The sequence below is a fragment of the Rana temporaria genome, chromosome 5, assembly GCF_905171775.1.
Source record: "Rana temporaria chromosome 5, aRanTem1.1, whole genome shotgun sequence".
Lineage (NCBI taxonomy): Eukaryota > Metazoa > Chordata > Amphibia > Anura > Ranidae > Rana > Rana temporaria.
In genome coordinates this window covers 83,299,226-83,326,399 of record NC_053493.1, presented here as the reverse complement: position 1 = coordinate 83,326,399, position 27,174 = coordinate 83,299,226, and the positions used below count along the sequence as shown (strand labels likewise).

Here is a 27,174-nt window from a genome sequence, read left to right as displayed (position 1 = left end):
CGGAGACTCCACAGTTATTGCAAATATGTATGTTTATTATGCAACAGTAAAAACAACGAGATTGTCACAGACAGTAGTGCATGAGAAATACAAAACAATTTCTTCAGAAAAGTAACTATACAAATGTGTTTTCTATAAATGTAACATTTTAAGGCATAAAATTCTATAAAAACATTACTTTGGCATGATAAATAATAAATTATTCTGGAATATTTAAATACTCTAAAACATTTGTATGTTAAGAAAAGCATAAAAAGTATAATAGAAGGAAAAGATGAAAAATTATGACTATATTATGTTTGAATATGTATTTGCCATTAAATGTGAATCTCACAATATTAGACATGTGTGAAAGGAGGGGGGGGGTTGTATACCATGAGATGGTATAGATAAGTTGTGATTTTCTATCACAACATTCCATACGTCAGTTCAGTTACAGGACTGAGAAGGAAAGTCTATTGTCTAAATTAAGACATTATTTTGTATGTTCAGGGTGGTCCTTATGGATTCACTGTGTGAGGTATAGCTTAGAATTTTTTAGACTATCCCTTCAATGTTTGTACTTAATTTATTTAATTATAAGGGTAAAGGAGTAGCTGCCCCTAACAACCAAACTTCAATCTTTTTTTTTATTATTTTTATTTTTATTAGCGGAGTGGATCTTGAATATTAACATCTGAAGTTCATCTCAAAGTTCTTATCTTAAACATTAACCCATTTGTCTCTAAATGAATGCATATGTTCATTCTTCTTCTATCTGAGGTATACCTAAAGGCAAAACTAATGGTGGGGGATTAAAACCACTGTAATTGTTTTGCTGCGTGTGTCCCCTTAGGGAGATTTGCTCTCTCTAATAGTCATAATTGACAATGTCATAGGGAACAAGGGTTGCCAACAGAGGGACAATTTTTCAGTGGGGGCATTTGTTTCCATGACGACAACTGTCTAAGGCCTCGTACACATGATAGGTTAACCAGAGGATAACGGTCTGATGGACTGTTTTCATCGGTCAAAACAGATTGTCTGTGGATCCCATAGGTTATTTAACCTTCGGTTAAAAAAAAGCCAACTTGCTTTAAAATTAACCTATGGATTGGTAACCAATAGGTCAACGCATGCTTGGAAGCATTGAACTTCGTTTTTTTCAGCACGTCGTTGTGTTTTAGGTCACCACGTTCTGACACGATCAGTTATTTAACCTATGGTGTGTAGGCGTGACGGACCATCAGTCAGCTTCATCGGTTAACCTATGACAACGGTCCTTCAGACCGTTGTCCTCTGGTTAACCTATCGTGTGTACGAGGCTTTAGAGGGTATTTCCCTCACTGAAAAGATTACTAGAAAGATATCCCCTGACTTCCCTTTGAGTCTACAGAATGTGAAATGAAGGTAAATCTCCCTAATGAGACAGAGATAAAATAAAAAAAACATGTCCACAGCTGCTAAACAAACAATTGGCAAAGCCAAAGAGTGCCCACCACTTGCTATGGGGCACTCATATGGGTTTACTCTTTCCAAAGCCAAATCTTGTATCGCACAAACAATGCTACATGAGAAAGTGGAGGCGAGGATAACCGATACAATGCAAAAATATTCTGCCATGTGGTACCATGTGGTTCACACATTTTCCCCCAGCTGGAATGGATTGTAGTCTGTCTGGCATGTGGGTAGGGCTAAACCATCACCTCCCTGCCTTTCTGCTTCTTCCCTCTTGCATTACCTTTTTTCTCTTCCTAAATGATCTGTTTATTTCCCCCCTTATTCTGTTATTCCCACTGCCTGACTGCTACCTATATTGAGATCTTATTTTTTTGAGCCACTGTGTATGTGCAATTTCTCTGTGTTTCCATTCAGCATGTTGTAGTTTACACTAATGCCTGATAATAACTTTACTTGTATAAAGTACTCATCTTATTGACGTTGGTTCTTGCATGATTGTGTCAGTAACTACACCATGATTTATTTGCATTCCACGTTTTGTTATTGCAAAAATCAATAAAAATCGATTACCATTATAACCATTAAAAAAAAATGGTTTGGACTTTAGATATACTTTCATTTTTAAAGCTATTTTCAATATTTAATTTTTTTTTCAATGTGTGTTTTTCTTATCCATATAGTGATATAGCTAGACAGCATCTCCCTATTGAAAAAATACACGTACCAGTGATAGTACATTTTGCTACAGCAATATTGAATCTGGACAAAGCAGGAAATAAATTCCTGACCTAAATTACGCAAAATAGTTGTTCTAACCTACAATAATTGGGCCTTTGTCTCCTAAGAAATTCTACACTTAGTATTAAATACTGCTGTTTGAATGGCAAAAATATTTTCCTTTTGAAACATTTGGCATAGAACATTTGCTCTGTAGCCCAGAGTGTAGGCTTCATTTGGTGAAAGTGCTAACACTGTTTAAAGAAACTGACAATAAAATAACTTAAAGTTTAAAATTTTGGAGTCAGAATATGAACATTGCCACTCTTTTTTTTACTAATAAAGACTTTGGCTGCAAAACATGAGCATAATCTTATTAGCAGGAATCTTCAGTTAACATTTATCGGGTATTACAATCTATTGCAGTCTTGTATAACATGACCAGAGCATTTTAGTATACAATTAGAATGTGTTCTTGGGCTTTCCAGTAAAATATTATTTTTTGGCTGGTTTTGAGTTGGCAAAAGTAACAAACACAACACCCGTCTCATTTCCTTTACTGTTGGAATTTTCTGGTAATGGCATTGCATGTCTTCCAAGAAGAGGGGAGGCAGTCAGCTCAAACCGAGGAGCAGCCGATACGACTTCATACGTCGAAGAACTCTGAGTGTCAGATTGTTTAGTTACTGTTGTAGATGTTTTGGACTTTATAATTGTGTTGCCAAAATTATCAGATTGTTCATATTTTTCTGTCACTATTGTCGTTCCAATTACTTTAGGTCCAGTCTTCAGCTCTAGAACACTTTTTTGTCTTTGAGAGCCAGGACTCGATGGTGTGTTATTAGGTTCATAAACTGCTGGAATACCAAGAAGTCCAGCTGAGGAAGATTGACCATTGTCACCTGAAATACTCAACTGGATGAATGGATCTGTGCAATCTTGACCATTTTTGTTTAAATTCATTGTTGAGGATGAACAGTTTCCATTTTGTTGTGTTGACTTTCTGGCTGTAGATTCTATGCTTATAAATGAAGGGGATGTAGGAGACAGGCGACTTGGAATAGCATTCACCTCCAGCTCTGTATTCTTATTTTCTATTACTTCTAGGTGGTTCTTAGTATATGCATATTTTTGTCCTAATGATTGTGTTGTTCTCTCTGGTTTTGACTTACTGGAAACAATGCTAATTTTTCTAATATTGTGAGATGTATTTGATGAGGTTTCAAGAGATTCACGGAAAAGACTTGAAAGACTTGCAATATCAGACTCTGATTTTAAATTTGAAACTGAATATAGGGCCTTCTTAACTGTTTCCTCAATATCTAGAAGCCTTGCTAATGTCTGTTCTTTTAAATTCTTTATTTCAGCACTTGCCTTTTCAAGATCCTCAAAGGCAAGTTCCACTGACGAGACACTTTCTGCATCATCTTTTAGCATCTCAAAGCTTTCATTTGTGTGCCCTTCCTGTTGCTTTAGATGTGGAGTTTCTTTTTCCTTATCGGTTGCGATCCATTCTGGAACAGTCTCAAATAAACCCTTCACAGACTTTATATCTACATTACTGGCCTCTTCTTCCAGTTCTTCTACTTTTTTCAAAATTGTCTCAAGTTCATCTTGCTTTTTCAAGTTTTCAAAAATGTCTGTTGCTGCTTTGACATTATCCTTCATAATTTCATCCATATGAATAGATAATCGTTTCCATTTTTCATCTTCTGTTTCTTTTCTTTTCTTTGCCCTCATTACAACGCCTTTGTTATCACTGTGATTACAACTATCACTTGTTTCAGTTAATGTAATATTTGTCTTGTCTATTACATTATCTTTATTTTCTAAAGGTTGGTAGATTATGGATTTATCTTCTAAAATAGGTTCTAACTGTTCTGGTTGTGCTGTAGAAGCTTTTACTTCACTGACTGGTGTAGTATTTTGAGTTTTTGTCATTAATGTAAATTCATCCTCGAAGGTTTGGCTTTTGGTGGCACTGGTATTTTTTTCATTGCATGTCATGTTTATACTATCGGTAGGCATGTCTTTTTTGGATTTAGAAAACTTAGATGGACCACCAGAATAAGCATGGGCCTGTTCGAGCTCATTGCATTGTAAAATTGTTGAACAGTTATCAGTTGGAGTAGTAGGTGGTGGAGATGAAGCTGGTGTTGAAGTCATGGGGGTTTTAGCTCGGTGACGAGGTGGGGGACATTTCCCCGGGAGAAGATGTTTTGGCTTTGGTGGTGGCACTGGCTTTTTTCTTTGTGTTGGACTTTTTGTGTTCACATTCTTGTCAGATGTGTTTTCACTTGCCTTTTGGTTAATGGGCTCTGCAAACTTCAATACAGAATCATTCATCTTTTCAGAGTCATCTTTTGTTGCATCAGCATCACTTGTGTTGGGTGGTTGGTACTTCTCTTGTCCAGTTACAGTAGCTGAAGAAGGAGGAGAGTCATTGTCAGATGGGTGTACCGACTTAATGAGAGCTTCATTTTTTATCTGCTGGTTATTATCCTTTCTTTTGCTAGCAGCATAAGACTGACCTGCATTTCTGTATATCATTGCAGCTTTAAAGTCACCCTTTGATACATTAACATTAGAGCTTTGGAGCGACTGCAGGGCAGATGTTAAATCACCTCTTACAACTTCTTCCTTTTCTATTAGTCTTTGTTCTGTTGAAGCATTCTGTAATGCTCTGATTGCTGCCTTTATATCTCCTCTGACAATATCTTGGTCTCTTTCCTCTTGCTCTAATTGTGTTTTATATTCATCATCAATAAAGGGATTTAAATAATTTTTTGCTTGTTTGGGTGACTCAGCATTATCTGTAATACTGTTAGTTCTTTCTACAGAAACCTCCCTACTCCCCTTAGCAGCCTCTTTCTCCTCCTTTCCAGAATCACTGACCTTTTTTGTGGAGGTGGTAGATTTCTGAAGACTTGCATAAGATGTCCGTGTTTCTTGAGCTTTAGTTGTGACACTTATGGTTTGCTTTGCAGATGCACATTCTTGATGTATTGCTGCTTGAATGGGTTGCGCAGTGTTCTCCATTACAACCTGTTTGGTACATTCAACTTCTTTGTTGGTTTTCTGGATTTTGCATTGAACCTGTTTTTGAATGCTTTTCGCTTCAGCTGTGATTTGACGCAGATCCAACAATGCAGCTTGAAGATCACTAGTATCTCTAGAAGTGTCTTTTACTGTATTGGAGGCGAGACCCCCAACACAACATTCTTTAAGTGATGTAGACTGCTTCTTTTCTTCAGTTGTGTGTTTGCTGACTGCAGATTTCTGCAGTGTGGAGCTGATTTGTCTTTCATCATTCAGAGTGATGTCTTTTTTCTCTACTTTGCACCCTGTTGTAGCTTTTTGGTTATTAGCTTCTGCTGTATTCACTGTTATGCATTTCTTCAACTGTTGCTGAGGTTGTACAGGGTGAAATACAGGGGGGGATGTAATATATACACATTCTGAGCTTCTAGTGCTTTGGTTGTCTTTTTGTATCGCTGTGTTATTTTGCTCTGTGGCAGTTTCTTGATGAACAGGGTTGCTTTCATATAGTGTAAGAGCATCTATTTCTGACTCTGCTTGAAGACTTTTTAGGTACCCCAGATCACCTTTCTCAATGCAGCTTGTGTATAATTGAACATTTCCTTTCTCATTTTGTTCACGTGACACTGAGAATTTTGGTTGGCTGTCCTGGCTACAAGCAATGAGAGAGCCAATAGTGGATTTAACATCCCCTTTGGCAACAACCTCACCAGCCTCATTAAATTTACAATGTGATGAAACAGAGTAAATAATAATTTTTACAGAGCCTCTTTCTGACTCTTCCATTATAATGCCAGTTTTGTGAGAGTCATCTTCATTCAGCAATATCTTGATGGCTTTTTCTACATCATCCCTGACAGACTCTTTGTCTTCTTTTGACTGAACTGTATTTAATAGATTTAACTTGATCATTTGTAGATGTCTGCTATCGCTTTCTTCAACCAGGATCCCATGAGGTTCAACATCAGCTCTGTGGAGTAACTGTAAAAGTATTCTTTGAAGGTTTCCACCAACGGTTTCTTCCTTTTGGATATCCACATTAGTTTGTGTTGATAGCTGATATTTTATCATTTTCACATTCCCACCGTGGATGTTTTCTATGACAATTCCTTTATTCTGAATAATTTTGCGTGAGAAAAATGCATCAAGGGTATCTTTTATGTTTATTTCTCTTTGTTCAATACTAGTTGAATGTTTCAAGTCAATTTTGTCAAGAGGTGTACTTTCAAATAGCCATGTGGTGCTTTTTACATTAGCTTTTGGAATATCTTCTGTGGTGTGAAGAGTATCTGGACTTTCTGTATCTTTTAGGCTATCCAGTGGTTGAGACTCAAATAACCAAGTGCATCTCTTGACATCGCCCTTTTGGCTATCTTCTCTTTGCACTTTTATTATCCCCTGATGTTCTTGATCCTCCCCTTTCAGGCTATCAATGGGTTGGTTTTCAAAGAGCCATGTAGAAGTTCTAACGTCTCCTTTCTGAACATCACTAACACTAACCAGTCGTACATACTTCTTCTGGCTAACTTGTTCTGTTTCAAAAAGCTGTTTATTTAATTGGACATCACCCTTTTGAATGTCATCAACTGTTCTTACAGCATGTTTTTCAATATCAGTAATGGTATCAAGTGGTTCTGTTTCAAATCTCCACCTTGCAGCCTTAACACAGCCCTTCTCAATATCTTCTTGTGTGACAGCTCTAATAACAAACACTTCCTCATCTTTATTGATTCTATCAAGAGGTTTCGTTTCAAACAGCCATTTTGCACCGCTCACATCTCCTTTCTGGATTTCTTCTTTTTTTACTGATGTCACTTCATGGTATTCGCCACATTTGTCTTGTATAGCATACAGTGGCTTGGATTCAAAAAGCATGGTACAGGATTTTACATCTCCTTGAGTGGTGAGAGCTTCTTGTACTTTGCTAATCTCCTTCTCATCAAACTCTTGATGGATCTGATCTAATGAATAGGTTTCAAAGATGAATTTTTTACCTCCAACATCACCATATTGGATATCTTTTTCTAGGGGTAGCTCTTGAAACCCATTTTTGTTGTTTTTTATAGAATCCATTGGGCAGTTTTCAAAAAGCCAGGTGAATTTGTTTACAGCACCAACGTGTATGTTTTCTTCTGTAGGAATATCTGTTTTCAGTAAAGCAACTTGTTCATTTGGCATTGATTCAAAAATCTCCTTCACTCTCGAGACTTCACCTGATTGGATTTCAACACGACTTGTGTATCGGATCACTTTTCGGAACTTGCTAGAAGAGGAAACACTGTCTAAAGGTTCAGTCTCAAACAAATGTTTGGTTGTTTTCACATTGACACCTTCTAAATCACACTGAGAAGCACTGCTCACATTTATGTAACATTCTCCAGAGTCTTTGATGGAATCTAATGGTTGAGTTTCAAACATCCAAGTGTAGGACTTAACATCACCCTGGATTAAAGCTTCCTTTTCTGGTTTCTCTGATTTTTCATATAATATATCAATGGGCTGGGTTTCAAACAGCCATCTGCATTTCTTCACATCACCTTTCTGTAACATTTCTTTCTGGGGTGCACTGTGTGTATCTTTTGAAAATACATCAACAGGCTGAGTTTCAAAGAGCCATCTGGCTGTTCCCACATCTCCAGAGACAGTCTCTTGCTTAGTAATACCTTTAATGATGTCAACTTTTTGGGTGCCATCATTAAATTGATCTAGTGGTTTTGTTTCAAACATCCATTTGTAATTTTTAACATCACCACTAACTATTTGCTCCCGATTGACAGATGTGACTTCATGATAATTGCCCAAACTGTCCTCAATGGCATACAGTGGTGTGTTTTCAAACAGTGCCTGAGTTGCCTTCACATTTCCTACGTTTATGTCTTCCTGGCTAGAAACATGAACACTCTTAATGGATTGAATGCTATCCAGCGGAAGTGTTTCAAAGAGATTTTTAAATGATTTCACTTCCCCTTTAACAATATCTTTTATGTCTGTTTCAGTCTGCCCACTAGATTCTTCTTCTTTGTGGGAAATTTTGTCCAGTGAACAAGTTTCAAACACATGTTTCCTTTGTTTGACATCTCCCTTTTCTTCACTTGATAGTTCAACTTTTTTCAGCTCGCTAAATTCCATGCTTCCTTTGAGTGTCTCCATTGGTTGTGTTTCAAAAAGCCATAGTGTGGACTTCACATCACCAGCAACTATTTCTTCTGTGGTTGAAATTTTACTTTCAGTGTTGGCATTTATAGAGTTCAGATATTGCTTCCCAAATACGTTGCTTTGATTTGAGACATCCCCTCCTTGGATTGTGTCTACAGATGCCTGGAATTCTTCTTCTATGTGCTCTTTTATTGTGTCCAAGGGTTGAGTTTCAAATACCCACTTAGTTGCATTCACTCCCCCCTTAGCGATCTCCTCCAAGGAAATCCCTCTTATAATCTGAACTTTGGAGGTATCCTTGTGAATAGTGTCTAAGGGCTGGGTTTCAAACAACCATCTTGCCGTGTTTACATTGTTGCTCTGTGTTTCTTCCCTACAAATGGATTTAATTTCATGAATATTTCCTGTTTTGTCTCTGATTGCACAGAGAGGCTCAGTCTGGAAGGTTTTAATAGTTTTGTTCACATCTCCTTTCATCTCTTGTATTTCAGATTTGAGCTGAAGGATATTGTGTTCTTCTACAGAGTTGCAGCGGCCCACCCCATCTAGAGATTGTGTCTCGAAAAGCATTTTGGTGCCCTTCACATCACCCTTTTCCACTGGGTCTTTTAAAACCGCCTCTTGAACTTCTGTGTCTTCGGGATAGATTTTGTTTAATGAATCAAGTGGCTGGGTTTCAAACAGCCACAAGGCTGTCTTCACATCACCTGTTCTTTGATCCTTCCCAAGCATGACAGGAGAGGACCTGCTACCATCTACACATGTCTGACCTTGAAACATTTGAGACGTATTTCTAACATTTCCCCCAAGTACAGTCTCTTCTTCAGTCAATTTCCGACTACCTTGATGTTCTCCAATAGTATCCAGATTCCAATTTTCAAAGATCCAACGCATGGATTGCACCTCCACTGGCAACGCTGCATCCAGATTGACTGAAGTTGGTTGGTTAGGCTCATCTGCTGTGCTTAATAATTCATTAATGTCTTGAGTCACAGCATGTTCTAAATTTTTCCTCAACTCTGGATGCATATGGCGATAAAGTCTTTTTACCTCATTGGCTTGTCGCTGCTCATAGAACTTAGAAAATGACTCTTTTGGTGGTGGTGGAGGCAAATTGCTTTGATCTTGTGCACCAGTTACTGTAACAGAATGATGTACTGATTCGGGGGGAGGTGGTAAAGGTAGATCAGCATCAAGCTTCTTTTCTTGAGATAACTTCATGATGTTGTCTGCCATCTTTATAAGGAAGAAAACACATTTTTAATACCTTTACCCTACTTTCTTACTGTTATTCCTAAAATATTGATTTCATTTTTAGCATGATTTCATTTTTAATAGGTGTGATGGAGAACTATAGAAGGCAATGTGGCATTATTAGTAACCTTAAAAAATACTTTATATGATGTAAGCTAAGGCCCCATACACACGAGAGGATTTATCCGCAGATACGGTCCAGCGGACCGTATCCGCGGATAAATCCTCTCGAGGATTTCAGAGGATTTCTATGCGATGGCGTGTACACACCATCGCATTGAAATCCGCGCTGAAATCCTCTGCCGATGACGTGTCGCGCCGTCGCCGCTATTATGACGCGGCGACGGGCGCGACGCTGTCATATAAGGAATTCCACGCATGCGTCAAATCATTACGACGCGTGCGGGGAATCCCTTTAGACGGATGGATCCGGTAAGTCTGTACAGACGAGCGGATCCATCCGTTGGGATGGATTCCAGCAGATGGATTTGTTGAGCATGTCAGCAAATATCCATCTGCTGGAAATCCATCCCAGGGGAGATTTCTCTGCGGATAAATATCCGTTGGCGTGTACACACCATAGGATCTATCCGCAGAAACCCATTTGATGGGATTTATCTGCGGATAGATTCTATGGTGTGTATGGGGCCTCAGTCTAGAAATTGTAAAACAAATGATGGGTTCATATAGTTTGATAAAGAATTGATTAAAGGGTACTGATAATGTCAGATTTTATAAGCATTTATAAGATTTTATAATTTTTGTGGCACATGTATTTAATTACAGTGTCTTCTTATATGAAAGGACAAACTCAGTACACAAGGGCAATGCTATTGCTTTCAAATAAGTTTTGGGAGGAGGAAGGACCAACTCTGATAAATTAAAAGAATTAAAGGAGGATATTTACAGATTTCACAGAGTAATCCGACATGTGTTGTCTAACTACTTCATAATGAATCTACATTTATGCCTACGAAGGGAGGAGATTGGAGAAACGTTGAGGAATTGCCCGCAACTGTTATCGTTTTTTCTTAACCTACCTGATCAATTGCTCCCTTGCGAGATGGTGGCTAGTCAATGCACATGAGATTTATTCTAGCCAGATTGGCATTTCTTGTTTATGAGTAACTTAAAGTGACTCTGTCATTTTAACAAAGCAGAACAAGAAATGTTGCTTAATTTTCAAACTAGGATTGCAGGAATGGCAGTTTGAAGTTCTAGATCAGTGTTTCTCAACCTTTTTCCAGTCGGGGCGCCCTTGAAAAATATTTTCAGTCTTGAGGCACCCCTGTCCAAGACTTGGTTCACGTCGCTGTGTGTTGCGGAACACGTGCAAAATCGCGCTCGTTCTTGACACACAGACAAATGCTCTGCTCTTTAGGGGTGCCATTAAATCTTAATGGTGCCCCATCCATTGGCAAACATGGGTTGCTTTTGTTGTGGCACAATTTAAAAAAAAAAGGGTCGGGGACTTCTTTCCCCGCATTACTGTGGGTAGGGAAATGAATGGGCTGCCCTACACGCAGCACGCATCCATACAGAACCAAGAGCTTGTTCACATGTCAGGCTGGAGGGGCAGTAAAACCACATGGTTGAGCCGTTTTTACCACCCCCAACTTTTGCCCCTTTAGCTGCAGAGGCAACAGCTGGGGGTGTAAACATGCTGTGGCTGCAGCTGGAGGTATACCCAGGGTGATTGGGGCTGTACTGCAACTACCCCGCAACTGTGTGCATTGCATTTACGGGCTTAAAACAGGTGGTGAGGAGGCAAGATATGCCTCTTTACTGGCTGACAAATGCCCCTGAAAAGCGATATGAACACAAATTGCTTTTCAGAGGAGCAGCAGTCCTTGCTATCTCGAACAAGCCCAACAAAAGTAGTTCTGATGGTACAGGAATAGGGGGGTCAGGATTAAAAGTAACATACATACAGACAGATGCGCACGCACACAAACAGACACACGTACAAACACACACGTGTGTCTGTTTGTGTGCGTCGGTTTGTGTGCGTGCGCATCTGTCTGTATGTATTTTACTTTTAATCCTGACCCCCCCTATTCCTGTACCATCAGAACTACTTTTGTCAGACACACACTAACAGACATGTGTACACATGCACACATACACTGAAAGAAGAACTGTCAGAGCTGCACAACAACCAATCAGATCCAGAGTGCTGTAGCCATGAATGGAGGATGTGGGGGTGTCAGTGACTGTGACAGCTGGTTATTCATAGCAGAGCCCCCCCTCACCACCTTACCCTTGGCCTCGCAGTCAGCGCAATACTTGTTGTCCTCCTCCCTCAGCATACGAGACAGGATGGCCTGGTGCTGCTTTTTCAGCTTCAGGGCCTTCTCCCTCTCTGAGCGGGTGGCCATGTCTGCGGGCAGGGGAGCAGTGTCGGTCACAGTGGCTCTTCTACCCTTTCTTCTTCCCCCTCAGGGAAAAGCGCGCCAGGCAGAGTTAAGGACGGTACCTGCGGCTCTCACGTCACAGAAGCAGTGCGTGCATCCGACCCTCCCATAGCAACCGATGACGTATTCGGTTGGCAAGACGCGGTCGGGAGGCCCGCACAGCCAGCACAGCTTCCTGAGTGCCGGGAAGTGAGTTTTACACAGCGGACCGGCACCGCTGTAAAGACAAATGCCCAGCAGTAGTGTTACAATATTTGGGACCATTTTGCCGCGGCACACCTGGGGACTCTTCACGGCACACCAGTGTGCCGCGGCACACTGGTTGAGAAACGTTGTTCTAGATTGACATGTATCACAATAATTTTTTTCTGAAGCACACTTTTCATCAGTTACTTTTGACATAAAAATTCGATTTAGTTATAATTATAGTCTTTGGACTGAAATGCCATTTTGGTTTTAGTCATATTTTAGTCTGTGGACTAAAATGCCATTTTTGTTTTAATACTATTTTAGTTATCTGAATTGTTTTAATTTTAATCCTATTTTAGTCAACTAAAATCTCCAGTACATTTTAGTCATCTAAAATCTAATGGGTTTAGTTAAATTAAATTTAAATTCATTACTGTATTCAAGTAATGTGGCACCCCCCACTCCCGCTCGACGGGGTCATCTGCACCACCCCGGGGGTCTTGCGGTCGGTCATCCAGCCCCGCACTTACTTCATCTAGGTAACGAGTGGGCAGCGCTCCTACCGGCGATGGGTGACCGTCTCCTCCCCCTCTGCATCATGGCGGCTTCTTATCTCTTATCCCGGGTCCTGTACTTTGTGCAGTGATATCTGAATGATGCCTGCACCTAGAGGCATCATTCAGATATAATTTTGTTCCGTCGGCGATCCTGCTCACCATAAGAACGATCATAGCGGCGGTTCCGCCACTTGATCGTTCTTATAGAAGGAGGGAGGGGATATCTCCCCCTCCCGCCGCCATCCGGTGCTTCTCCGGGCTCTCCCGTGCCATCGGGGGCCCATAGAGATGATTGGGAGGCATAGAGATGACTGGTGACCAGATGGTCACCAGTCATCTCTATGACTGTCGGAGGCCCGGGCGCGATGTGATGACGCCACGCCCGGGTACCCGTAAGTAAATAAACCGCAATTGCGGCTAGTAAGAATGAGTAAGAATCTGTGAATTTTTTTTCAAGATCTCATTCTTTCCAGCCTGGAGGAGAGATGTGGGGTCTTATTGACCCCGAATCTCTCCTTAAAGAGGACCTATCACACACTATTCCTATTACAAGGGATGTTTACATTCCTTGTAATAGGAATAAAAGCGATCGAAAAAAAATGTAAAAAAAGTGTAAAAAATAAATAAATAAGTAAAAAAATAAAAAAAAAATAATAAAAAAAAATTAAAACGCCCCTGTCCCCGGTAGCTCGCGCCCATAAGCGAACGCACACGTAAGTCCAGTCCACGTATGTAAACGTCGTTCAAACCACGCATGTGAGTTGTTGCCGCGTGCGTTAGAGCGTGTGCAACAATTCTAGCACCTCCTCTGTAACTCTAAACTGGTAGCCTGTAAACATTTTAAAGAGTCGCCTATGGAGATTTTTAAGTAACAAAGTTTGGCGCCATTCCATGAGTGTGCACAATTTTAAAGCATAACATGTTAGGTATCTATTTACTTGGCGTAACATCATCTTTCAAATTTTACAAAAAAATTAGGCTTACTGTTTTGTTATTTTTTAGTTCATAAAACCATTCTTATTTTTTAAAAAAAAAAGGCGTTTGAAAAATGATTGCGCAAATACCGCGCAAGATAAAAAGTTGCAATGACTGCCATTTTATTCCCTAGGGTGTCTGCTAAAAAACATATATAATGTTTGGGGGTTCTGAGTAATTTTCTAGCAAAAGAATGATGATTTGTACATGTAGGAGAGAAGTGCCAGAATAGGCCCAGTATGGAGGTGGGTATTAAAGCCCTGTATTGAAGTGGTTAAATATTAAGAGAAGGAAAAGCCTTTTTCTGATTTTCTTTTTCTTCTAGCAGCTTAGTAGATGCCCCCTACATATTCTTATGTGGTAGTGCAGTGGTAGTCATTTATTAGTTTAGATATAAATATGTTTATCATACCTTTAAAACTCAAGAAGCGTCTATTCTGAATGTTTGGTTGTTGTCTTCTGGATCTGGAACAAAATATATAATAATAACTAAATCATAACATAAAAAATACTTAATATGTTTAGGCAAACAGCTACTAGAAGGCATGTATTTTTGTATGTGTGAATGGCAATCAGCATCCATGAACAACTGTTGCGACAATTACAGAATCTCACACAAGTGAGTAAACCCCCTCACATTTTTGTAAATATTTTATTATATCTTTTCATGTGACAACACTGAAGAATTTACACTTTGCTACAATGTAAAGTAGTGAGTGTACAGCTTGTACAACAGTGTACATTTGCTGTCCCCTCAAAATAACTCAACACACAGCCATTAATGTCTAAACCACTGGCGACAAAAGTGAGCACACCCCTAAGTGAAAATGTCCAAATTTTCCCTCCCCAGTATCATGTGACTCGTTAGTGTTACAAGGTCTCCGGTGTGTTACATTTGGTGTTATCGCTCTCACTCTCTCATACTGGTCACTGGAAGTTCAACATGGCACCTCATGGCCAAGAACTCTCTGAGGATCTGAAAAAAAGAATTGTTGCTCTACATAAAGATGGCTTAGGCTATAAAAAGGCTGCCAAGACCCTGAAACTGAGCTGCAGCCTGGTGGCCAAGACCACACAGCAGTTTAACAGGACAGGTTTCACTCAGAACATAACAGTGCATCAGCATCATATCCAGAGGTTGCCTTTGAAAAAAAAACGTATGAGTGCTGCCAGCATTGCTGCAGAGGTTGAAGGGGTGGGGGGTCAGCCTGTCAGTGCTCAGACCATACACCCCACACTGCTTAAAATTGGGCTAAAGACAAGCAGACTAAGGACATGGATTACTGGAACCAAGATAAACTTATTTAGTTCAGAAGGTGTCAAGCGTGTGTGGCGGCAACCAGGTGAGGAGTACAAAGACAAGTTTGTCTTGCCTACAGTCAAGCATAGTGGTGGGAGTGTCAGTCTGGGGCTACATGAGTGCTGCCGGACCTGGGGAGCTACAGTTCATTGAGGGAACCATGAATGCCAACATGTACTGTGACATACTGAAGCAGAGCAATATCCCCTCCATTCGGGCAGTATTCCAACTTAACGACCCCAAACACAACTCCAAGATGACCACTGCCTTGCTAAAGAATCTGAGGGTAAAGGTGATAGACTGGCCAAGCATGTCTCCAGACCTAAACCCTATTAAACATCTGTGGGGCATCCTCAAACGGAAGGTGGAGGAGCGCAAGGTCTCTTACATTCACCAGCTCTGTGATGTTGTCATGGAGGAGTGGAAGAGGACTCCAGAGGAAACCTGTGAAGCTCTGGTGAACTCCATGCCCAAGAGGGTTAAGGCAGTGCTGGAAAATAATGGTGGCCACACAAAATACTGACACTTTGGGCCCAATTTGGACATTTTCACTTAGGGGTGTACTCACTTTTAATGCCAGCAGTTTAGACATTAAAGCGGGGGTTCACCCAAAAAAAATAGTTTTAACTGTTTTTTTTTATTTCATTGCCGTACATACCGTATTTTCACCGCCGCTTCCGGGTATGTAATCTGCGGGACTGGGCGTTCCTAATTGCCGAAAGAAGCCGAACGTTGGTGCGCAGGCGCCATATAGAGCCGACTCGCAGTCCGGCTTCTTTTGGCAAATCGTGACGCGCTGTATGCGCCGGTCGGAAGGATGTCAATCAATTAGTAACGCCCAGTCCCGCAGATTACATACCCGGAAGCAGCGGTGAAAATATGGTATGTACGGCAATGAAATTTAAAAAAAAAACAGCCGATTGTCATTCTGACAACTCGGCTGAATGTAATGTTAAACATTTTTTTGGGGGTGAACCCCCGCTTTAATGGCTGTGTGTTGAGTTATTTTGAGGGAAAATCACTGTTATACAATCTGAACACTTTACATTGTATCAAAGTGTAATTTCTTCAGTGTTGTCACATGAAAAGATATAATAAAATGTTTAAAAAAAATGTGAGGGGTATATTCACTTTTGTGAGATACTGTACCTCACAAACCAACTGGAGAGTGTATTGTAGTAACAACTTGGGGTATGATTTACAAAACGTGAGGTAAAGTGTAATTTGTTTTCTTCCAATTCAAACATCTAATCACGTGCATGGGAATTTAAGAAAAGTTATTGGTATTTTTTAAGTGAACGCAGATTCACTTCACCACATTGCACACTTTAGTATATTTGTTTGGTACATTTAAATGGATCCGTGACATGACCACAATTTTAAACGTAAACTCTAAAAAAGGAATGTTTTTAATTTTGCATTGATATTAACCACTTCAGCCCTAGAAGTTTTTTTTGCGCTATAAACAAAAAATGACCGAAATTTTTTGAAAAAAAAACAAAAAACAATATTTTTTACTTTCTGCTATAAAACAAATCCAATAAAAAAAAATTCTTCATCAATTTAGACCAATATGTACTCTGCTACATGTTTTTGGTAAAAAATCCCAATAAGCATATACGGATTGGTTAGCGCAAATATTATAGGGTCTACAAACTATGGGACAGATTTATGGACTTTTTTTTTTTATTGTTTTTACTAGTAATGGCAGTGATCAGTGATTTTTAGCGGGACTGCGACATTTGCGGCAAATATGACTTTAAGGGTTTTTTTTTACGAAAGGCAAATCCAATTAACATCAGCAGCGATCATCCTTCCTCATAGAACGTCAGACTGCCTTGTTTACATAGGAAGACTGCCGTTCTGCCTCTCCTGTGAACGATCATGGGTGGCCGGCGGCCATCACGGCTGCTGCACCCGCTGATTGGCTCCCGCTGTGTCCAATCATAGCGGAAAGGGGGCTCCGGCCACGCATGTACACACCCTAGAGCCTATCCAAGGAGTCACATACAGGTACGTGATTTTGCGCTTAAGGGCCACCCTGTCGCAATATATGTATGTGGGGTGGTCTTTAACTGCTTGCCGACCAGTATATGTATGTGGGGTGGTCTTTAACTGCTTGCCGACCAGCTGCCGCAGGTCGGCTTTCCTGCGCGAGAGCCCGTAGCTATACGTCGGCTCTCGTGCAGGCCACTCCCACTCCAGGCCACTCCCGACTCCCGTGAGCGTGCCCGGCAGGTGCGATCGCCGCCGGGCACACGCGATCGTTTGTTACAGAGCAAGGACCGGGAGCTGTGTGTGTAAACACACAGCTCCCGGTCCTGTCAGGGAGAGAAATGCTGATCTTCTGTTCATACAATGTATGAACAGAAGATCAGTCATTTTCCCATGTCAGTCCACGCCCCTACAGTTAGAACACACCCAGGGAACATACTTAACCCCTTCCCCGCCCCCTAGTGTTAAACCCTTCACCGCCAGTGGCATTTTTATAGTAATCCAATGCATTTTTATAGCACTGATCGCTATAAAAATGCCAATGGTCCCAAAAATGTGTCAAAAGTGTCCAAAGTGTCTGATCGCCGCCATTACTAGTAAAAAAAAAATATTAATAAAAATGCCATAAAAATACCCCCTATTTTGTAAACGCTATAACTTTTGCGCAAACCAATCAATAAACACTTATTGCGATTTTTTTTTTTACGAAAAATATGTAGAAGAATACGTATCGGCCTAAACTGAGGAAAAAAAATGTTTTTTTATATATTTTTGGGGGATATTTATTATAGCAAAAGGTAAAAAATATTCATTTTTTTCAAAATTGTCGCTCTATTTTTGTTTATAGCGCAAAAACTAAAAACCGCAGAGGTGATCAAATATCACCAAAAGAAAGCTCTATTTGTGGGGAAAAAAGGACGCCAATTTTGTTTGGGAGCCACGTCGCACGACCGCGCAATTGTCAGTTAAATCGACGCAGTGCCGAATCGCAACAAGTGCTCTGGTCTTTGACCAGCAATATGGTCCGGGGGTTAAGTGGTTAAGTGATTAATGCAGATAACCTGAATGTACATTTAGAATGCTAATATAATAGGCAGGTATGCATTAAGTATACAATAGAGAAACATGTTTATTTAAATCAATGAGATAACCTCAATGTCACAAACAAATCCAGATAGTTACTGGATAATAAAAAAACGTATAAAATTATAGAAAAAAATAAATGCAAAGAGTAACAGGACTGGGTATTAAAACAGTGGAGTTATACTTTATTTTATTATCATGGTTGTCTGGAATCTATGGTTTTCTGCTCTTTGGGCATCCTTACTCTTTCACTGCCTTCCAAAATAAGTCAACATTTGTAAAATACTCACTGGTTTTTGATTGGCCACAAAATCCAGCAGATGTCTTTAAAGTATGATGACAGTCCTCTTAATAAATTTGTTAATGAAAATAAAAAATTGTGATTGCTCCCTCACGGAGGGGATAGATCTGCTTTTCTTTGCTGAAAGCTTCTGTGATGCTGCTTTTCTGGAAATTCACGTATTTTCTCATCTGCAAGAGTGACATTAAGATTCCCTGTAAGAACAGTTTAGAAACTGTGGCTCTTTACAAGACAATCTTCAGTAATCGTTCATACGCGATAGGTGCTTATGTGTTCTGTCAGTTGCATCGCACTTGGAAGTCCATAAGCGGATCAGAGCAAAGTGGGATGAATAGAGAGCAGTATTTAATATGTCAGCTCTGATAGAGACAGGGAGGCTGTGATTATTGATAGATACGGTGAGAGGAAACTAGGACAAGCAATGTTCAGCTCTCTTCACTGTCCTTTCATCTCTCCCACGTATAGTTCGTCCTATTTGGTGGACTTTATTCCACCTGCTGTGCTCTGGTCCACTCAAGGACTGACATATGCAGCAGATCTAGAAAGTGACTAACTTTTTTAGGTGTACACATTGGGGCCTACTTATAGAAGTTTTTACACGTTACAGTTTTTAATAAAACTAAGAGATCAGAAAGCAAAAACAGCAAAGGAACGGAATGTATACGCTTGTCTTGCAGCTTGCAGCTTCTATTTATCATTTAAAGCCTTGTACACACGATCAGTCCATCCGACGAGAGTGGTCTGAAGGACCGTTGTCCTAGGTTAACCGATGAAGCTGACTGATGGTCCGTCGCGCCTACACACCATTGGTTAAAAAAACGATCGTGTCAGAATGCGGTGACGTAAAACACAACGATGTGCTGAAAAAAACTAAGCTCAATGCTTCCAAGCATGCGTTGACTTGATTCTGAGCATGCGTTGATTTTTACCCGTTTTTGACCTATCGGTTAGGAATCCATCGGTTAAATTTAAAGCAAGTTGGCTTTTTTTTAACCTATGGATAAATAACCTATGGGGCCCAAACACGATCGGTTTTGACCAATGAAAACGGTCCATCAGACCGTTGTCCTTTGGTTAACCTATCGTGTGTACGAGGCCTAAGGCCGGGTACACACGAGAGGATTTATCCGCGGATAGGGTCCTCCGGACCGTTTCCGCGGATAAATCCTCTGAGGATTTTGATCCGATGGAGTGTACACACCATCGGATCGAAATCCGCGCCGAATTCCCATCGCGATGACGTGTCGCGCCGTCGCGGCGACGTGCGCGACGCTGTCATATAAGGAATTCCACGCATGCGTCGAATCATTACGACGCATGCGAGGGATGGGTTCGGACGGATCGATCCGGTGAGTCTGTACAGACCAGCGGATCGATCCGCTGGAGCCGATTCCAGCGGATAGATTTCTTAGCATGCTAAGAAATTTTTATCCGCTGGAAATCGGTCGGCCCGAAAAAAATCCGCGGAAAAATATCCGCTGGGTTGTACACACCATCTACCATCTATCTACCACGGCATTAGAGTTTGGATGATCCAAATAATCTTTGCATTCTACACTTTCAGGAGCTTCACCTACATCACTACTGTGTCCTGTAGTGAAATAGAGGTTTGTGGGAAAGACCACATAATGAGGTGAGGGACCCAGCTTCCAATGCACCCCAGAGTGTGTTTGATGTGAAGGACCTATAGTTCTACAACTGAGAGAAGATTGGAGGGGGGGGGGGGGCAGGACAGGTGATCATAAACAATCTTTTTTTTGCAGGTCCTGCAGGTTCCTGAAGATTCTATTTATTTTCTATTATATCTCTTGATGCACACACATACATATCTTACACAGAAATGTACATAGTATAGCATTGTAATAATATAAACTCGTAGCGGACCTTTCATTATAACTTACAGTCACACATTTTTCTCCACCAGCCTCTCACTCACCCATAATGGGAGCAGCCTCTCCCCTTTTTTCTCTCAGAGCAGGAAGACAGGAAATGCAAACTTTTGCCGCGTACACACGGTCGGAATTTCCAACAAAGGTTCGATTTGAGCTTGTTGTCGGAAAATCCGACCGTGTGTATGCTCCATTGGACATTTGCTGCCGGAATTTCCAACACCAAATGTTTGAGAGCTGGTTCTCAATTCTTCCGATAACAAAAGTTCTTTGTGTACACATTTCAACGCACAAAAATCCTACGCATGCTCGGAATCAATTCGACGCATGCTCGGAATCATTGAACTTCATTTTTGGTGGCTCGTTGTAGTGTTGTACGAGTTTGAGCGAACATCCGTCGGAAAAAAATCCACGGTTTTGTTGTCGGAATGTCCGATTGTGTGTACACGGCATTAAAGCAGAATCGCATCCTAAATGGGAAGTTTTTAACACCTCCTTACCCACTTTTGAAGTTTTTTTTGAGGGAGCTAGTATCTAGTTTTGCTCCACTTCCGCTCCAACTGTGAAACAACTAATGTCTTTCAGGGGTCACAAAAAACTCATCAGGAATTCAGTTAAAATAAGAACATTGAGTGGACACGTCATGGGGTTTTCCTGTCATAATCTATGTTCAGAAGCTAATTGTTGGATCAGGAGAGTAACTGACCACAAACTGGTGGCCTTGGCTAATGCACTAACTTGAGTCCATTCAAGTTTTTTTTTTTTTTTTTTTACGCATTATTGATCGTATAGAACAGTTATACATGCCTGAACAATAGGTATTGATAATTCAAGACGTGTACACAATAATTTCATTATAGACACAAGAAGGAACAGCATTAGATAGGACTCAATATTCATAGAAAATAAATAGTATACCATTCTATCTAAGGTAAGTAGAACTGAAAAAGTTTGATGGAGTAATACAGAGTACTGAGGTTCTTATTTTAACAGAAGCCCCAATGAAGAAGAAGTTTTTTCTGATTTCTGAAATGTGTTGGCTGTTTTTTTATTTTTTTTGTGTAAATTAATAAATTATTTTGAACTCTTTCATCGTTTGGTCTGGCATTCACTCCATTGGTGCATGTTTCTAGCTGCAGCCACTGATTAGTGTATTCTGACAGTAGCGGGTACCGTTGTCAGAATTCAATATCCTGGCAGGGAGGATTCATCTATCTTGTTTGTGTGGATGGAGGAATCTGCTATTTGTTTGTTCAGCCCGCTGGCTGAAGGAAAAAATAGATAAAAAAGCAAGCATGGTCAGCTTTAGCTTCTTATAAGGTTGGTACACCCATAACAGATATTTTAGATTTTAGCAGATACAAAAACGTTAAGGGGTGTGAAAAACTAAGACCTTTTTGCGCGGCCCTGGAAGTTCAATGCTTCCACGCATGCGTCGAATCACTTCGACGCATGCGAGGGCTTTCGGCCGATTGGACATGTCCGGTGAGTCTGTACAGACGACCCAACATGTCCGACGGACAGGCTTCCAGCGGATATGTTTCTTAGCATGCTAAGAAACATTTGTCCGCTGGAAACCTGTCCGATCCGCCGGAAAATTGTCTGGTCGGACGTACAGACGACCGAACATGTCCGCTGAAACTGGTCAGTGGACCAGTTTCAGCGGACATGTTCGGTCGTGTGTACGCGGCCTAAGGCCTTCGTACACATGATAGGTTAACCAGAGGACAACGGTCTGAAGGACCGTTTTCATCGGTCAAAACCGATCGTGTGTAGGCCCCATAGGTTATTTAACCATAGGTTAAAAAAAAGCCAACTTGCTTTAAAATTAACATATGGATTCCTAACCGATAGGTCAAAACCGATCGTTAGTTGGCACGGCCATCGGTTAAAAATCCACGCATTCTTAGAATTAAGTCGACGCATGCTTGGAAGCATTGAACTTTTTTCAGCACGTCGTCGTGTTTTACGTCACCGCATTCTGACACGATCGGTTATTTAACCTATGATGTGTAGGCATGACAGACCATCAGTCAGCTTCATCGGTTTACCTATGACAACGGTCCTTCAGACCGTTGTCCTCTGGTTAACCTATCGTGTGTACGAGGCTTAACTGAGCCTACATACAATTGCCAGAAAAAATACAGGAAGAGTAAGTTACTGCCAGGATCAACAGGTATGTTCAACTAAATGCAAACTACATAAAAGGGGCACACAGTGTTATAAAAAAAACATATTTGGGAGGTTGTAATGTGTTTTTTTATATTGTAAACTAAGCAACTTATCATTTTAACACCGTGGGCTTAATTATTTTATTCAGTTTATATACAATTGAAAAACATTCATCAGAAAAGCTGAACGCTCAGGGGTTGAAAAGCTGAATTATTAAGCCTGACTTCTGAATGAGCACAATTGTTCTTAAAGTGATTGTAAAGTCTCCTTTTTTTCTTTAAAAATAACAAACATGTTATACCTACCTGCTCTGTGCAGTAGTTTTGCACAGAGCAGCCCAGATCCTCCCTCTTGGCTGCTCCTGGCCCCTCCCTTTAGCTATAGGGGCACCTGAGCCAAGCTGCAGCTCCATGTGTTTATTCAGACACAGAGCTGCTATTTGGCCCTGCCCTCCTCTCTCCCCTGATTAACTAACTGATTTTGACAGAAGTGGGAGCCAATGACGGCTCTGCTGTGTCTCAGCCAATCAGGAGGGAGAGCCTCGTACGGCCGAAGGACTCGTGGATAGAGATGGGACTCAGGTAAGTATTAAGGAGGCTGAGGGGGGCTGCTACACACAGAAGGCTTGTTATCTTAATGCATTAAATGCATTAAGATGAAAACAACTTTCTGCCTTTACAACTCCTTTAAAGCATATCAACAGCCAAAGCATGTTTTTTTTTTAGTTTTGGATGTAGTGGTGAGGGGTTTGAACCCTTGTCACATTGCATCGTCTATTTCTGTCTATGCTAGGGACAATAATCCTCTTGGCTTGTCCTGATGGCCACAATCAAGCAGGAATAGAAGGTAAGTCTTCCAAAAAGGGACACTTGCTTTGCTAACAACTAAGTTGTGTCTGCAAAACAGGAAGTAAAGGGAAATCTCTCCAGAGGAACAGAGATGGCAAAAAAGCTGACCCGGATTTAAACTATTTCCTAATCAATCCAAAATGAAAAATTCAATGTTTTGGCAATAGATACACTTTAAAATCAGCATCATCCAAACCCTACAATTATTTTTGCTTGTGAATTGCTGCCTTTGCTGTAATAGAATAATACAAGAATGATGGAGCCTATGCAAGTTCACATTTTAGTCATTAAAGTGACACTAAACAATATCCTAATTTTCCAAAAATCATCCATACACATCTACTACTTAATGGCCCTGTAATGTATTTTTTATTAAATTGTTTCTTTACGTTGTTTTCCCCTCCTTTTATGTTCTCTGTAAGCTCCTGAACCTCCCCCCCTCCCCACTTCTGTTGGTTTGGAATGAGCAGTGCACATTAGTTGAGGTCAAGTGCACTTCTCTATGCAGACTACAAATCCCACAGTACATCTGGGGAGCGATCAATTGAGGGTGACTACATTCCTACATGGAGAACAAATGTAGCCACCCTCTAAAAGGAGTCTGCACTGCTCTATGCAGACTACAAATCCCACAATACATCTGGGGAGTGAGCAAGAGAGGATGACTACATTCCTACATGGAGAACAAATGTAGCCACCCTCTAAAAGGAGTCTGCACTGCTCTATGCAGACTACAAATCCCCCAATACTACATCTGGGGAGTGAGCAAGAGAGGGTGACTACATTCCTACATGGAGAACAAATATAGGGCCCGATTCAGGTAGAATTACGTTGCTCCTGTGCAGCGTAACGTATGTGATTTACGTTACACCGCCTCAGGTTTACAGCGTAAGTGCCTGATTCTCAGAACACTTACCTGTAAACTTGCTTCGGTATATCGCAAATGCGCTCGGTGCAAGCCCGCCCAATTCAAATGGGGCGGGCACCATTTAAATTAGGCGCGTTCCCGCGCCGAGCGTACTGCGCATGCTCCGTCGGGTAAATTACCCGACGTGCATTGCGCTAAATGACGTCGCACCAACGTCATTTGCTTAGACGTTAACGTAAATGGCGTCCAGCGCCATTCACGGATGTCTTACGCAAACGACGTAGATTTTTAAATTTCGACGCGGGAACGACGGCCATACTTAACATGGCTTAGGACACCTAGGAGGTAGTCCTAATTTTACGCGGCGTAACTCGACGGAAACGACGTGAAGTTAGATCGACAGGCCGTTCGGACGTTCGGGGATCGCCGTAAGTATTCATTTGCATATTCTAAGCCGACCGCAATGGCCTCACCACCTAGCGGTCGGCCTAGAATTGCATCCTTAAGATCCAACAGTGTAATTCAATTACACCTGTCGGATCTTGGGGATAGCTATGCGTAACTGATTCTATGAATCAGTCACATAGTTAGGACAGCCCTAACACAGAGATACGACGGCGTATCAGGAGATACGCCGTCGTATCTCTTTGGTGAATCTGGGCCATAGTCACCCTCTAAAAGGAGTCTGCACTGCTCTATGCAGACTACAAATCCCACAATACATCTGGGGAGTGAGCAAGAGAGGGTGACTACATTCCTACATGGAGAACAAATGTAGTCACCCTCTAAAAGGAGTCTGCACTACTCCATGCAGACTACAAATCCCACAATACATCTGGGGAGTGAGCAAGAGAGGGTGACTACATTTCTACATGCAGAACAAATGTAGCCACCCTCTAAAAGGAAGTCAGATCACAGCAGTAAGAAGGACATTGAAGATTTGGAGGAGGCCGGGAGCAATAAAAAATGTGTGGTTTTGAGTTAAGAGCTTGAGTAGATTTTTTTAAAACTGTTTGAATGCACTAATTGATGTGTTAAGCCAGCAACAATTTCCACCTGTGTTTCCTCATTGTCCAGTCTGTTTATTTTAAATCATTCAGCGTGACATACATCTCTCAAGTAGTGAATCAAATTTAGAACGGTTTCTTATCGCTATTTATAAGATAAGACTGCCAAAATAATCATCATGTGTCCTTAAAACATTCCAACTATGTGTTGTGTTGGCCTGGTTCCCACAGGAAGCTCCTGACTGGAGAAACAACAGATTTACCTCAAAACTGTGCTCAGCCGGTTGGCACCAGAGGTAACACCTGTTCCTTCATTGCTTCTGTGAAATATAGAACTCCAAAAATAGACTGCTGCATTGTGAGACCGTATCATTCTGCCAGACATGACAATATAGATAGAGAGGCCTGATACATCTATAATAAGAGTTGCAACTTCTACATTTTATGCAATGCTTCCCTTCCCAGTGCACTTGTTGTTCTCTTTGTATGCATTGTACGGCATATCTTGTTGTTGCACAGTGTTGACACCACTTGCAATGTTTTTTTATATGGTAATTTGTCAACACACCCATATGACTCTGTGTGGCAATGTAAATGCATTACTACAAGTGCCTGTCAGTACAGGAGGATAGCGAACTACAGGTTCCAACCAGCATGCTAAGTGAGATTGATATGTTTTGGAGTTCTACAATAGCTATATAGCTGAAGGTTTCCTATATTGTAAGGCCCCGTACACACGGCCGAGGAACTCGACGTGCCAAACACATCGAGTTCCTCGGCCAGTTCAGCCCTGAAGCCGCCGAGGAGCTCGGCGGGGCGAGAGCTCCCATAGAACAACGAGGAAATAGAGAACATGTTCTCTATTTCCTCGCCGAGGTCCTCGTCGGCTTCCTTGGCCGAAAGTGTACACACGGCCGGGTTTCTCGGCAGAATTCAGCCAGAAACTCGGTCGGAAGCTGAATTCTGCCGAGGAAACTGGTCGTGTGTACGGGGCCTGTGACCTTCTAGTAGAGTTACAACAATGTACCAAATAATGTCCAGGATTGTTACCATTCCTTTATTGTGTCATTAAATAGGTACTCCAAATCTTAGCTGAAACCTTCTACTATTTACACCTTTCAAAGTATTCAACCAGGCCATTCACTAAACAACCAGGTAAAGTCTGTTCTGTAATTTATGGAAATCAGTTTTTGAAGTTAAGATATACAGTAAATTAATCTAATTAGTGCAGAAAATAATGATTGATTAAATTATTTACAGAAAAATCGAGTTTGTAACTGGTAGTATTCATGTTTAAGTTTGTGTGTTTTCCTTTAAATCTATCATGTATTTCATAGACATCTTAATTGTAAAATGGTCCTGCAAACTGTCTCAAACAATAGATGCAAACAAAATTTCAAATATTAACAAAAACTCATAAATGTTATGAAAAGTAAAAGCAATACTTAAATTAGTAAACAAATTAATCTGATTATAAAAGCTTTTTATCATCCAGAAACAGACAACTTGCAGCATTGTAATTACATCAAGCTTAGCAGGAAGAGCTGAGCATACTGGGAGTAGTAGTACTGCAGCAGGCGAAATGACATAATGTATACTATAAACAAAAATGTCTCAAATTGACACCTATTATTTCTATGCAATAAGGAATTCAAGACACAGTGAGAGGTTAATAACAATAAAGAATAGCTATGTTGTTCTGTATAGCACTCAAAGGTTAAGTAGTGGTGTGGAACATAAAAACCCACCTGTTTGCATCCATCATGGTCCTGTGTTTTTGTAGAGTGAGCAGGAACACCAACAGTGGTGCCCTGCCTGTGTCTATAATACAAAGTGCAAACTCAGCATAGCCCATCCAGACTGGGCACCCAGAACTAGTCGTCTGCAATCACCTCCTGTAATCCCCATCCCAGAGCCTGGACATAATGCAGCCCTGCCAGCTTCATGTTGTTGTTATTACCCTGTCTGCC

General features: G+C 40.9%; 1 protein-coding gene across 2 annotated transcripts in view; it reads right to left on the bottom strand.

The window, feature by feature from the left end:
• Positions 1-1,236: 1,236 nt before the first annotated feature.
• XIRP1 (xin actin binding repeat containing 1) overlaps positions 1,237-27,174 on the bottom strand; it is a 40,055-nt gene continuing 14,117 nt past the window's right edge. Inside the window, exons 2-4 of one of the 2 annotated variants that reach the window (XM_040352776.1) lie at positions 18,410-18,590; positions 14,154-14,206; positions 1,237-9,588 (exon numbers count right to left, since the gene is read on the bottom strand). In XM_040352776.1, coding sequence (XP_040208710.1) covers positions 2,653-9,588 — 6,936 coding nt within the window. In that variant the 5' untranslated portion in view covers positions 14,154-14,206; positions 18,410-18,590 and the 3' untranslated portion in view covers positions 1,237-2,652. The remainder of the gene's footprint in view (positions 9,589-14,153; positions 14,207-18,409; positions 18,591-27,174) is intronic. The other variant, XM_040352777.1, reaches the window with a different exon arrangement.